Source organism: Anastrepha obliqua, chromosome 3, assembly GCF_027943255.1.
Source record: "Anastrepha obliqua isolate idAnaObli1 chromosome 3, idAnaObli1_1.0, whole genome shotgun sequence".
In the NCBI taxonomy this organism is placed as follows: domain Eukaryota; kingdom Metazoa; phylum Arthropoda; class Insecta; order Diptera; family Tephritidae; genus Anastrepha; species Anastrepha obliqua.
Genome location: NC_072894.1, coordinates 72528541 through 72543633, shown reverse-complemented (window position 1 = coordinate 72543633; position 15093 = coordinate 72528541). Strand labels below are relative to the sequence as shown.

Here is a 15093-nt window from a genome sequence, read left to right as displayed (position 1 = left end):
AAAAACAAAAAAAAATAAAAAATCTATTGGAAAAATTTAAAAAGTGAAAAAGGGTTTTTGATAAACCCGCTCAGCAAATAATTAAAAAAATAATAAATAAAAAATCCATTGGAAAAATTTAAAAAGTGAAAAAGGGTTTTTGATAAAGCCGCTCAGCAAATAATAAAAAAAGAAAATAAATAAAAAATCCATTGGAAAAATTTAAAAAGTGAAAAAGGGTTTTTGATAAACCTGCTCAGCAAATAATTAAAGGATCATAGGACGTAAGGCCAAGGAGAGCCACAATACGCTGAACATACAATAAAGGCACAATAAAGGCGCTGATGAAACTAGAGAGTATCCTTGCGTAAGTTGACTTAAGCATTTTCTTTTATATTTTCTTTTAAAGATGGAAGATTTGAGGGCCACGGTAACAAATTTAACGGGTGCAGTTAACGCCCTGCTTGACAAAATGAACACTATCGAAAGACGGGTATCCCGCCTGGATCAATAAGCTCCAGGATGTTTACACCAACCGCCAATGACCAGACGGAACCCAGTGAAGAGATGGTAGCACAAGCCCCTAAAACGGAAGCCGACATAAGGGACATCAGTCGACTCCCTGACTGTGTCAAGGAGCTGCAGATTTTTGACGGGAATCCTGTCCACTACGTGTCCTGGGTGCACTCGGTAGAAGTCATCCTTTCGGACTTCGAGGTCGTGAGGGGTAAGCCCCTATATCGGGCAATTTTACAGCACATTAGACAAAAGGTGAGGGGTGCTGCTGATTCCGCACTAATTTCATATAACATTTTCGATAGCAACTGGTCGAAAATCAAAGAGTGCCTTTCTCTGCACTATGCAGATAAAAGGGATATTCGCACCCTTGAGCACCAGTTGCATCAACTTCAGCAAAAGGGAATGAGAATTGATGAATTCTACGCGAAGGTAAATCATCAATTCTCTCTCATTATCAACAAAATAAAAACCGAGTCCTACACGGACGAAACAGTAAGAGTTTTAGTTGAAACTTACCGCAACCGTGCGCTAGACGTATTCATACGCGGGTTGAATGGGGAAATGTCGAGAATGATGCTTATACAGCGTCCTAAAACATTGCCGGAAGCTTACTCGGCATGCTTAGAGATCCAAAACGTCGACTTTAGAAATTTTGCAATTCATTCTTCCACGGCTAGCAATCGTGTGGTGGTGCCCATAAACAACTTACCGAGCACCCCTTACTCCCCAAATAGGTTCAAACCTCCACAATTGCCACCAAAACCTACATGGCACGCTCAAGAGCAGCGTGCACAATACCCAAAAAATTATCGTCCTTTTTCAAGAGATGACATCCAAAGTTCCACGTCGCGTCCGCCAGTCGAGAGGATGGAGGTTGATCCTTCAGTGCAGACACGCAAAGTAAACTATATCAATCGACCCAATCCTTTTAAACGTAGTGCGAGGTCTGAAAATCTCCCACGGAAGCAACAAAGGCTGTATCACACTGTGCAAGAGGAACGCGAGGAGCAGGACGTCAAACAGCAAAGTCACATAGCTGAAGGGGTGAGCGAAGAACAGGATGCCAATCAAGAACCTAGCAATGACGAAGAATCTGAGGATTTTCTGTCCTCCGGCCATCTAGCGTACCATACCTAGAATATACGATGCCGGATGGCCGCGTTTTAGATTTTTTAGTAGACACCGGTGCCAACAAAAACTTCATTAGACAAACCATCTCGAAAAAAACGACTCCGGTGCAGAAAATTTTTAGTGTGGCATCTGTGGGGGGTACTGTGCCAATAAAAGATAAGGTACAAATAAAATTATTTGAAAGCATTGGGAAATCCACTGAATTTGACTTCTTTGTATTACCTACTCTAAGTGGATTCTGCGGGATCATTGGGGACGACACCTTGAGAGAATTAGGTGCGGTAATTGATAGGAAAAATAACTTACTAAAAATAGGGAATTACAAAATTCCACTCAAGGCACGCACGTCTTGCCATGTCAATTTTACAATAGGTAAGGATTTGCCTCTGGGAATTCATCAGAAGGTCGAAACCTTATTAAAAAAATATTCGGAGCTCTTTAAACCTTTAAATGGCAATGAGCTCGTAGAGACAAACATCCGTGCTGAAATAAAAACATCAACTACCGAACCAATATACAGTAAAAGCTACCCGTACCCAGCGTGTATGAGGGACGAAGTTGAAAAACAAGTGAATGAGCTGCTTGAGGAAGGTGTCATCCGGCCTTCAAAGAGTCCTTATAATTCACCAATATGGGTAGTGCCTAAAAAACCAAAGGCGAACGGGGAAAAACAGTACCGAATGGTGATCGACTACAAACGACTAAATACAGTGACGATCGCTGACACTTACCCAATTCCTGACATAAACGCGACCCTTTGCAGCCTTGGACAGGCGAATTACTACACGACAATAGACTTAACGTCTGGATTCCACCAAATACCAATGAAAGACTCGGACATCTCTAAAACGGCTTTTTCTACGATGAACGGGAAATATGAATTCCTCCGTTTACCGTTTGGTCTAAAAAATGCGCCCGCTATTTTCCAGCGAATGATAGACGATGTGTTAAAGAAATACATTGGCAAAATTTGCTATGTCTACATCGATGACATCATCGTATTTGGCAGAGACCCAAACGAACACCTGGATAATGTTGAGAAGGTTTTTTCAAGACTCCTAGAAGCGAACTTGAAAGTTAATCTTGAAAAAACATGTTTTTTTGAAAAAGAAGTCGAATTTCTTGGCTATATAATTACTCCCGAAGGAGTACGCGCTGACCCTAAAAAAGTCGAAGCAATTAAAATAATTTCACCTCCAGAAAACCTGAAGGATTTAAAGAGTTTCCTTGGTATGACCTCATACTATAGGAAGTTTATTAGGGACTATGCCAAGGTCGCTAAACCCTTGACCAACCTCACACGAGGGGTAAATGCACAGGTAAAAGCCAACGCCTCTAAAAAAGTAAAAATTGAGCTTGACGAAAAGTCTCTGGAAGCTTTCCACGATTTGAAACAACTCTTAGTGTCTGCTGATGTCTTAGCCTTCCCAGATTTCGCCAAACCATTCAACCTGACGACAGACGCATCGAACTACGCTATTGGTGCGGTTCTATCACAAGGGGTGATAGGCGAAGATAAACCTATAGCGTATATTTCGCGATCCCTGAATAAGTCAGAAGAGAACTACGCCACGAATGAAAAAGAGCTCCTCGCTATTGTTTGGGCACTTGACAATCTACGTTCCTATGTGTATGGTGCAAAGAAAATTAAGATTTACACAGACCACCAGCCGCTGACCTTTTCAGTGAGTAATCGCAACTACAACGCAAAGCTCAAGCGATGGAAAGCTCGAATAGAGGAGTATAATTGTGAAATAATTTATAAACCAGGAAAGACGAATGTGGTCGCCGATGCACTCTCCCGTCTTAAGACGGAAGTGAACGCACTCACAGACTCAATCGTTGCTCAGCCATCGGGTACTGTAGCTGACGCACCATCTGATACAGATACTGCATCGGAAGGTACTATGCATTCTGCCGAACAGGATAGCTCAGACCTCATACCACACGTAGAAGCACCCATAAACGTATTTAGGAACCAAATAATCCTTAGGCAGGGGGCGAGTTGCGAATGTAGCGAAGAACCGCATAGGGGCTATAAAAGATACTTTATTACGATGCCCATACTAAATTGTGAAAGCCTGGTGCCTCTTCTCAAAAAGAATCTTAACCCAAACGTAATAAACGGAATTAAAATACCTGAAGGTTCAATTCGTAATTTGCAAAATGCGTATGTTAATAACTTCAGTAGATACAAAATCAGGATCACGCAACGCATAGTAGAGGATGTAACGATTGCTGATAGGGTATTCAACATAATCGAGCAAGAACACAAACGTGCTCATCGAAATGCTCGCGAAAACAGGGAACAAATCCTTGAAAAATTCTATTTTCCAGCAATGTCCAAGCAAATCAGAGAGTATGTTAGTCAATGCGAAACATGTAAATTAAATAAGTATGATAGGCACCCTTCAAAACCGTATCTTCAGCCAACCCCAATTCCTAGTTATCCGTGTGAGATCCTACACATCGATATTTTCGAAATAGAGCGACAAAAATATTTGAGTTGCATCGATAAGTTTACAAAATTTGCCAAACTATTTCCAATAAAAAATAAATCTTCCACCCATTTGCGAATAAAACTAACAGTTGCGCTGCACTACTTCACAGTGCCACGGGCTTTAGTTATGGACAATGAGCGTGGATTTTTGACACCACTTGTATTAAACTATATTAGATCCTTAGGAATAGAGGTTTACCAAACGCCAACGCAGCGAAGTGAGGCCAATGGTCAAGTCGAGAGGTTACATTCCACTCTGATTGAAATATATCGCTGCCTTTGCGTTGAGTTTCCTAGATTAATACCCGAAGAGCGCGTTGCCATAACGGTAGACAGGTACAATAATACAATACATTCGGTAATAAAACGGAAGCCCGCTGATATTTTCCTTAACAGAACTGCGAGAATAAATTACCAAGAATTGACAAACTTTAGGGAGCATACTAATGATGACATAAAAGCCCTTCTATTACACGAACAAGAAAGTAGAAATACAAGACATAATAAAACTCGCTCGCCCCCTCGCAATTTTCATAGTGGTGATGAATTATTTATCGCCAACAAACAAATTAAAAGCAAAAAGAAACCGCTTTATAAAAAAGAAGCTGTCGCTGAAAATAGAAATGCGACTATTATCACGCAAAGTGGGAAAAAATTCCACAAATCAGACATAAGAAATGTCTAGTAATAAAAAAAAAAATATAAAAATACTAATGTTATCCAAAGTGGGAAATCCCACACACAAATGAGACAAAAAAATGTCAAGAATTTTTCAACCAACATTGGTCAAGAGACAAAAAAACTCATGCATAGATCCTTAAGTCCCAGGCGTTTGGGTACAAATTTTGTTTGTATTCGATCAAGTCATATTGGTTCAATTCCAGTTTACTCGATGGTTCGAGTGACGACAATCGAAGTGGTTCAACTCCACCAAAAGGCTATGGCTTTAATTGACGTGAAGTCACTCGTGCCATGAGTAGGCCATTTGCAATCATTAACGCTTATGGCTAAAAGGGATAACCGCGAGCCTTCCAATGTCATCTGAGTTTACGTCTGTATTCCTATGGTTAAAGAAAAAAAAAAACATAAAAAAAAAAAAACGAGAAATAAAATTGTGCCATGGCAAACAAAAGCGATGGAAATATGAAAGGTTTAAGACCATAAAAATAAAAGTGCATGAATTGCACACGAATAAACGCTACAAAGCGCAAAAAAAAAAAAAAAAAAAAAAAAAAAAAAAAAAAAAAAAAAAAAAACGGGAAAGCATTCCTAAAGAAAAAAATAAAGAATCACTAACTCGCTAACTAAAACTAATAAACGAAACTAACTTATTAATCTACAGAAACTACTACAATAAAATTGGTCTAACTTACTAACGTTTACTAATGAAACTAACCATAGTAATAAAATACTAAAAAATAATTGTCAAAGAAAGTTCCACTCTTAACATCACTTCCTGAGTCCTCACGAACTTCCGATAACCCTTAGCCTCCCAGACTCCACTCACTAGTAATAGTATTAGAAATTTAAGGCCTTATTATTAAGTTTGATTGCCAATAGATGGAGAAATGTTTTCGAAGGTTGTAACTACAATAAATTTCAAGTAGCTATAATTAAGTTCAAAATCAATTGCATTCTATTTAATTGGTATTTACGTTTAAATTTCCCTCTGTCGTAATTTCCAACCAAATATGTAAACATTACTTAGTCTAAATTCAATTTATAAAATGGTAAACTGTGTGGAAAATAAAGTAGGATTAAGTTAACATTTTGTAATTTAATTTGTAGAATCTGCCTCTGTGCAAACGCACAAGCATATGTTGTATTCAACCTAGATTCCCCTGTTCTAACTGTTCGTGATGGGTACGGCTGGATAATCAACGGACACTTCAAACTGGTCCACATCATCGACTTAATGCGCTACGAGAGGGTTGTAAACCGGCTAGAATATGAAACTGCCAGGATGAACGAGACCGATCCAATCACAGATGTCACCACTTATCAGTTACAAAAAATTCGAACTCAACTTGAGGAGCTGAAGGGTCCTACAGCCAAAAGACCAAAGCGTTCAATCAACTGGATTGGGTCAGCTTGGAAGTGGATTGCTGGCTCACCTGATGCTTTAGATTGGGATGAAATCCTGCGGAGCCAAAATGAAATAATAGACAACAATAACTTACAGTATAAGGTAAACTCTGAAATTTTCAAGAAAACTGAAGAGTTATTACAGGTTGTGAACGGGATTGCAACGGCCACGAACGACGTCCTGGGACGTACTCACCAAGCCAAATTTTCACAGGAGATTCAGCACAAATTGATGATTCTCAAGGATGACGTTAGTGAATTAATACGGGCATGTCAAATGGCCAAAGCAGGCGTAGCAAACAGCAATCTTTTGAATAAAGAGGAAATAAATAGCCTAATAAGCGAAATCGAAGTCCTTCCGTACAGTAACGTCGTCGAAGCCATTGAATATAGTGAACCATCAATCTACACGAACGGCACTCTTCTACTTTACGTGCTGTCCATGCCAAAGGTTGCTCAAACGAGGTTTAATCACTTGATCACGCGCTCTATTTTGAAGGATGGTCATAGAGTTGATCTGAAGTACAAGACAATCTTAATTAATAAACAGCTGACATATGGTATTAAAAATAGCTGTCTCCACCTCGCCACCGCCATGGTCTGCAAGCAGGAAGCCCTAGATTTATTGTCCGAAGATGAATGTCTACCACGTCTACTCAAGGGTGGGCAAACAAGTTGCCGCTACGTAATTGGCACGGAAACAACGGTTGAGGTGCTCAAGGAGGACACAATATTCTTGGATAATTTCAACAGCAGCATATGGTCAGGTAAAACACCTAAACACTTATCTGGCTCTTATATTCTGCAGATGGAGAACGAGACTATTACAATAAATAACCAAACCTACTGGAGCACTAGCAGCTCAGGCGTGCAGGTGCTCCCACCCGTGTTGTCCACCATAACAAATAGAAGCCTGGCAGTGGATCTCAATCTCGTCCACGAGATGACCTCCGGAAACATACGACTCTTGGGTTACCTGAAAGATAAAACCAACTGGTTTGCAACATCCGAAGCCCTAGGACTTATTTTGCTAATGGTCTTCATTTTGCTAATTTGGAGAAAGCTAACAACTGGAGCAAAACTTCCTGAGCTGAATATGTCGATACTACAATCAAGTTCTCGGAACCGACCAAAAAACGTCACCTCTCCAAATCATGATCTGCGGGACGCAGATCTTTAGAGGGGGAAGAGTTAACACGCTGCAGTCGCATTTGTTGCGACGCTCCCACGGCTGCTCGCTACACGTGCCGCAGTGTCAGCATATTTAAATTTCACAATGCAACGCAACAGGAGACGTTACCTGTTGCACAATTACATTCAATAATGCACCCGTGGGAAGTCAAGGCCAAGTCCGGTCTCAGACAAATTACACAACGACTGCGCCGCAGCTGGGGAATGAAGGTGTAAAGTAAGCGACCGTCACCACGTCCAGTTAGTGGAGTTTGAGACGGGTTCCGGGATAGCTGTATTAGATTAAGTAATTTGTGTAGAATAAAAATAATTGTGAACTATTATATTAAAAGAATTATAAGTGTTTCTTTCCTGGGCAGCTGGCCCTTAATTTTTTTTAGTGTAACGGACCCAAAATCCGTAACTTATATACAGTACGCACACTAATAATGCTGATGTCAACAAAATATCATAAAAGAGTTTAAAAAAATTTATGTGCGGAATTTTTCAATGGGCCGGATAAAATTAGCAAGAGGGCCGGATCCGGCCCGCGGGCCGGCTTTTGCCCACCCCTGTTGTAGAGGAACTGAAGAATGTATCGATTTACATATTACTTACCATACTTTGGGAACCCTGTAATAAACAACTGTATGCGAAGTTTGTGGGAATCTTAAGCTATTTCAAATTGTTTGACGACGAATTATTTATCGTTTCTCTGCCACGAAATGCTATGAAAACGCAATTAACCCGCTGTTTGTCAATAGATGCCGCTACCAGTGTGTACTGGTCGATTCTAACATAACCTAAACTTCATAAACCAAGCTTATACATATGGTAAGCAAACTGCTTCGGCACATTAGAGATTTTCGTTTGGTATCATATATGTACTTTTGGTTTTGTGAAAATGTCTGATTTTGTGCCGAATAATCCGTCATTTGTTGCTGTTTTCATTGGGGGGGCTTTTTAAGTGGCGGGTCCCAAACCCAGCGCACAACCAGCTATGCTGGGATGCTTCGCCTTCTCACGTTAGCTCACTCCCGAACGGGTGTTCGGAAACTACCCAGAGGATACGTGGGCTAATTTCGGACGTTGTGAGCTTCTTGAACCATATGTAGAAGAATCCTCCTGGCCACTCCCAAGTGAAAGAAAAGACTTCGTTTATTTAGGTACCAGCATTAACACCGATAACAATGTCAGCCTTGAAATCCAACGTAGAATCTCTCTTGCCAACAAGTGCTACTTTGGACTAAGTAGGCAACTGAGCAGTAAAGTCCTCTCTCGACGAACAAAACTAACACTCTACAGGACTCTCATCATGCCCGTGCTAACGTATGGCGCAGAAGCTTGGACGATGACAACATCCGATGAAGCGACGCTTGGAGTGTTCGAGAGAAAAATTCTGCGCAAGATTTTTGGACCTTTGCACGTTGGCAGCGGCGAATATCGCAGACGATCAAGCGGCTACGTTGGCTGGGTCATGTCGTCCGAATGGATACAAACGCTCCGGCTTTGAAAGTATTCGATGCGGTACCAGCTGGTGGTAGTAGAGGAAGAGGAAGGTGTGCCCAATTGGCGCCGGTTAGCACGAGAAAGAAACGACTGGCGCGCTTTGTTAAACTCGGCCAAAATCGCGTAAGCGGCCAAGGAAGGCCAAAAACCTTCGAAGACGTTGAATTGAAGGCATTGCTCAATGAGGATTCGTGTCAAACGCAAGAAGAGCTTGTTTAAGTATTAGAAATTACCCGCAAATCCATTTCCAAGCGATGGCATGCTTTGGGAATCATTCACACAGGGGACTTGGGTTTCTTATGAGTTAAAACCAAGGGATGTTGAACGTCGTTTTTTCGCCTGTGAACACCTGCTCCAGCGGCAAAACAGCAAGTGTTTTCTTCATCGCATCGTGACGGGTGATGAAAAATAGATTCATTACAGCATATTAAATATGCCTTTAGATACAGAGATTACTTAGTGCAACAGTTTAACCCCTGTTTCTTAATCATTCCCAAAGCAACCTCTTCTTGCATTTGACACGGATTCTCATTGAGCAATCCCTCCAATTCAACGTCTGCGAAGGTTTCTGGCCTTCCTTCACGCGGCCGATCGACAACATTCAAATCACCGTCTTTAAAGGGACGGAACCAATCTCAGCACGTTGTTTCACTTAAAGCAGCACCTCCATAAACTTTTTCTAGCTCTCGATGCGATTCAGCCGCCGTTTATTCGAAATGAAAGAGGAAAATCAACACTTCCCGCAAATTACGGATTATTCGGCACAAAATCAAACATTTTCACAAAACCAAAAGTATATGATACCAAACGAAAATCTCTAATGTGCCGAAGCAGTTTGTTTACCATATGTGTAAGCTTGGTTTATGACGTTTAGTTTATATTAGAATCGACTAGTACACACTGGTAGCGGCATCTATTGACAAACAGCGGTAACTTAGTTGCGCACCTAATATTTTACTCGAAAAATAAATCGACACACGGCCCATACCATTGCCATTAAATTATTGTAAATATTTTTTTCTTAATAGTAGAATAAATCATTATTAAAATTTTGTATATTTTACTTTTATTTGCAATAAATACTACTACTACTACTAATGAACATTTGGTTGATCTCAAATTCACACGTATTAAAAATGTCGTTTATCTCCACTCTTCACAATCATGGGTTAGCCCACTTCTGCTTTCAGGATCTCACTTCAAATCATTGTCGTTTAATTATGCGCTGGATTAATCAGACATAGCAAACGCAAGACTATACATAGGGGTATCGCACGATGGGTGTAAGAACGTCAGAACTCAAAAGATTAAAAATTCCAAGTTGTCTACTTTCCAGTCCACCCTAAGTAAAGTGAAACTAAATTTTTGTCTAATGAGGTATTAGCCGAATGCTTTTGTACATGAGTTGCAAAAAAAAAAACACTCGTTTAAATGTTGATTTATAATACAAGCAACAACACAACTTGTATATATGAACCATGTTATTTCCCAATCGTATAACGCTATGTAATTTACTGTGAGAATATTCAGAAAAACTGAAGACTTACAAACGTCAATGTAGTTCTACCAAACAAAACGAAATGAACGAAAATAAAAATGGAGCAAGAGTAAGTGAACTTATGGGAAAAGAAAATTTCTTTCATAATTAAAAAACTGAAAGAAGAGGGTCGACGCAGGAGAAGTTCGAAGGGGTTTTGCGGTGGATATGCTGCTCTTGGTGTTTTTGTGATTACTGTTTAAAGGTAAAAAATAAATATTTTGTTTTTAAATTCAGAAAGAACACATTTGTGCTTGGATGGGTACCTCCCTGCAGACGTATAAAGTAGCGCGGGAAAACAAAAGTCGGTGAGCTTTCCCCATGCGTCACTCCGTACATGGAGCTGATGAATGGGATATCTGTAACGAACATACCATTAATTTATGGAGGGGAGATACACAAATTAATGACTCGCAATCATCATTGGGAACAGTTCCAATTGTCCCCATCGCTTCCAGCACCGACTGCATATACGTCAATATTTGCAAAAACACCATCCATGCCACCTTTGTTGAAAAAAATGTATTCTACTTTCAAGCGATTTAATTTGATTATAAATAAGTACATATGTATTACCTGTGAAAGCTTGAGCATATGTACGTGTAAACTTTTAATGGAATTGTTTATATTGTTTTGTTCTCTGTTTGTTAAATTTTGTGAGTCACTGACAGTCAAAGGCAGTGCTGCATAACATACTTACCCAGTGTTCTTTTGCAACTTGTGTGCAAAAATAAAGTACCTCAATAGACATGGCCTTGATTTTTTTTACATAGCAGAAGAGCCAAACCGGCCACCAGAGTTTTGTGATACTTTTCCAAAAACATTTTTGTTTTGTTTTTGGGTTAGGCTACACACTACTACAAAAAAATATGTAAAAAAAAATTTTTTCTTGTAAACTATTTGATGTCAATAATAACATACTATAAAATCAAAGCGATCACATTTTATTTTCTTAAAAAAAAAAATCCTAAAAAATATCTATAAAAAATGAATATTTAACCAGACTACCTCTTTAAAGCATTCACTATTACTTCCACTTATTTGTACTGCGTGCAAAGCCAACCCCAAAAGTCATTCATATTGACTATTCAAACGCTACTCTATACTTCTTTTCTCCAAAATTCATATCATTCATGACTCATATTTTCCCACTGCGAAGCCCTCTTTGTTTATTATAAATATTTTCCCTCACATGACAAGGGCATGCGAGTGACATTGTTCATTAGAATACCCGCAAGCATTTCTGCTTATTTCATGCTGCTGACATCTTTAGTACGCAGAAGATTTTTTGCGCTTTATTGATTTACCATATTTATGCTATTTACACACTTTCATATTTCATTGAGTTTGCAATTTTTTCCGCTTATCATGCAGGTCACACAGGAGATGTACCAAATTCTGTCTGGGCGTGGCTTTGAGCTCACCTGTCGCGGCAGTGTCAACGTCAAGGGTAAAGGTTCCATGATTACATACTTTCTGAAGGCAAAATCAGCAAAAATACCAACACCAGTAGCGACAGGCATTGCAAACGCAGTGACGACAATAAGCGAAGCAAGCCCCATGACAGAAGCTTTAGAGCCTAACATAAATAATAAAAGTGTAGAGAGTGCATCACTTGCGTTAGTGACATCACCCACCAAAGAGATTGCCAAAGCAGCTGACATTGAATCAGTCGATAAAACATCTGAGACGTTATCTTCATTGCAATCAGTTTCTGAAGTAGAGTCATCTTTCTTGCCCACAAATGAACCGAAAAGGCCTAGCATTGATTCTGTGGACGATGATCTCTCACCCGATTCGGAGCTGAATTCCTATATGCAGAGTGCCACTGCACAGCGTCGGAAATCACTTTGTCGTCAACATAACATATCATCTTCCTTTGGCACTACTACTAGCTCAACTTCAGCGCTCACGCCCACTGTACTGTCCAGCAGCTCCAGCGTGGTCACAATTGCTGCATTACCCACAATGCCCAAAACAGGCTCATTATCAATAGATAATTCCACGGAGAATACTAGGGGCAGCTCACTAAATACCGCTACTTCCACCAGTTCAGCTAACGGACGTAGCAGCAGTCAACCGCGCACCTACGTTGACGAACTGAAGGAAGAATTCAAAGATGAAAGTGATAAGTCATCCCTGAAAGACTCTATTGGAAATCTACAAATTTTACTTAAAAACAACATAAGTCTCTCGGATCTCAGCAACAAACAACAATTGAACCTTAGACCTAATGATGCCAAAGTGCAACAAATAAAAAAGGAAACTCTTGTAACATTTCGTACCGAGACACTTGCTCGTCGACAGCGCAAATCAATTACAACGATCGCTACGACAACGCAGATACGCAGCTTCGATGATTGTGTCCCTTCCATTACAACAGCAAACGGTACGCACAAGAATGCTTATCAGCTGGCTAATTGTAATGACTGCGAAATACACGACAAACAGGCATGTAACGGCTTGCAACAGCGACCCCACGACTGGCTCAACCGCCACCGGCTCGAAACTCATCGAAATCTCATCAGAAGCTCACAGTCGATGAGCCCCATCGGCCTGGCAGGTAGTGAGGTGTTTGTTATGCCCAATAGTCGCAGCATGATTGTGTTTAGTAGCAGTGGCAGCAGCAACAGCAGCGGTAGCTCGAGTAGTAGTAGCAGTGGCACGACCGCAGGTAATACAATCGCATACATGTTGCAGGATGTGAGCACCTAAGATGGTGGTTGCAACATCATAAAGGTACAATGAAATAGTGTAAGTACTTCCATTGATCGTTCGGAGGAATATATGAAAATTTGTATGATCATAGAAAATTTACAGCACTGTACACTCAAAACTGATACGCATAAATGGGGAATGGGGTTATGGCATTTCCGCTCTAGAGACCTGCACAGTAAACTTGCAACACTCATAACTCGAAATTATAGGCAATTGTTTGTTGTTTAACCATTAAGGCTATTTTTTTCCTGTCCATCGTTCGTCGGGTGGAGTAGTTTACTTACTTTTAGCTGAAACTTGTCTATATGCACCTGGTGCCTCTAAAAGGCGGCTTTGTTTCTAACTAGCAACTGTCTCCTAGGCTAGTCTCTGCAGTGGCATCCCAACAAAAACTACTTGCTTAGATTAAGATTATGCTTCTAAACAGAGAGCAGAAACAAGTGTCCTTGACGAGGTGTTTTCACATCCCGTAGCTTTGTTCGCTACATCTTACTAGTATCCGACGCCCATTATTCAGTTCACGCGGCCCAATAGCCTTGCATATTACCAACAATGCGCACTTGCTCTAAGTGTTGCCGGCTACAATTTTGGGACTGTTGGTGATCTATACTTAGATTGCTCGTGAATAATAAATGCTTGTCAAATCTAGCACAACATTAAATAAGAATTTAACCAAAACGTATCCTCTTAAAAATTGTTATGGTGGTCAATAGGAGCAAATAACAGCAGCCACATTACCTATTGTCACATAAGACCGACTTTTGAATCTACAGCTGAATACCTCATACAAAATAATAACTTTCTTAGAATACTTTTCAACTTTCTTATACTTCCCATGAACACATCACCATATTTTTTCGCAGTATAAAACTCTGATTCTTTGGGAAGTTCAATATCAAGTTTTACATGCATACAGTTAGGGGCATTATTTAAAAAGTACGAAATTACAAAATTTCATTGGGACAAAAGTGTTCGTACAATTTTTATGTGCTTATTCATTTGATTTATCTTATTTCTCTTAAAAGTAATACTTAGTTCCCAACAGTGTTCGATGGGGTTCAGGTCAGGTTATTGAGGAGGACAATATAATCGCTTTGGTGCATAATAAAGAAGACGTTCTTTCAAGAAGCCGCAGTATGTTTCGAATCATTGTCCCGTTGGTCAAGCCCCAAACCGACTACAGAGTCCTTCAAATCGCCTTCCAACAATATTTTATACTGATGCTGAACCATTACACCAATTACAAATACCAGTCGTCTTATTCCACTAGCTGCCATCACACCGCATGCTTGTGGTTCTAAAGCTGTATTTTTTTGTGCCACACTTTCCCTCTGCTATTATTTACAAAAATATTGATTTTGGTTTCTTCCGTGCATAATACGCTTTCCCATAATGTTCCTTATACCTGTAATGCTGGGCTAATTCGAAACGTAACTGTCGGTTTTTATGGCTGATAAGAGGTTTCATGCAAGGTTTCTGGTCGTATATCCGCCGTATATGTTTTGAATGAATAGGGAGTGATTCCTGTTGCGTTAGCAAGTTGTTCTGCTAGTTCTGTCGAGGTCATTCTTAGACTTTATTTTACTTATTTCAAAACCATACTCACATCCCGTTTAGAAAATATTTTGGACCTCCTATCTTAGGGACATTTTCAACGAAAGCGCTATATTTCTATTTATTAATAATATATTGAACCGTGGAAACCTTTAAGTTCCCTAAATCACCAATGCCGAAGCGATTTTTCTTTTTTATATTGTTCAATTAAATAGAAATGCAAACAAGCAAAATAGTGAAGCAAAGTCAATTGTACGAGGTACTGATATTAAGAATTGTATAAAGACTTTTGTCCCAATGTAATTTTCTGTCTTCGTACTTTTTTAAATGATGTGTTCAATATTACTGCTGCTTTTATAAAATAATCAAGTGAAACTACAGTTAGGATTTG

General features: G+C 39.8%; 1 protein-coding gene across 1 annotated transcript in view; it reads left to right on the top strand.

Moving 5' to 3' along the window:
* The window catches only part of LOC129242063 (uncharacterized), a 189761-nt gene extending 176308 nt beyond the window's left edge, over nt 1-13453 (top strand). The window contains exon 28 of the mRNA XM_054878623.1: nt 11805-13453. Within this exon, the coding sequence (XP_054734598.1) occupies nt 11805-13145 (1341 nt within the window). The 3' untranslated portion in view covers nt 13146-13453. The remainder of the gene's footprint in view (nt 1-11804) is intronic.
* The last annotated feature ends 1640 nt before the right edge of the window (nt 13454-15093 follow it).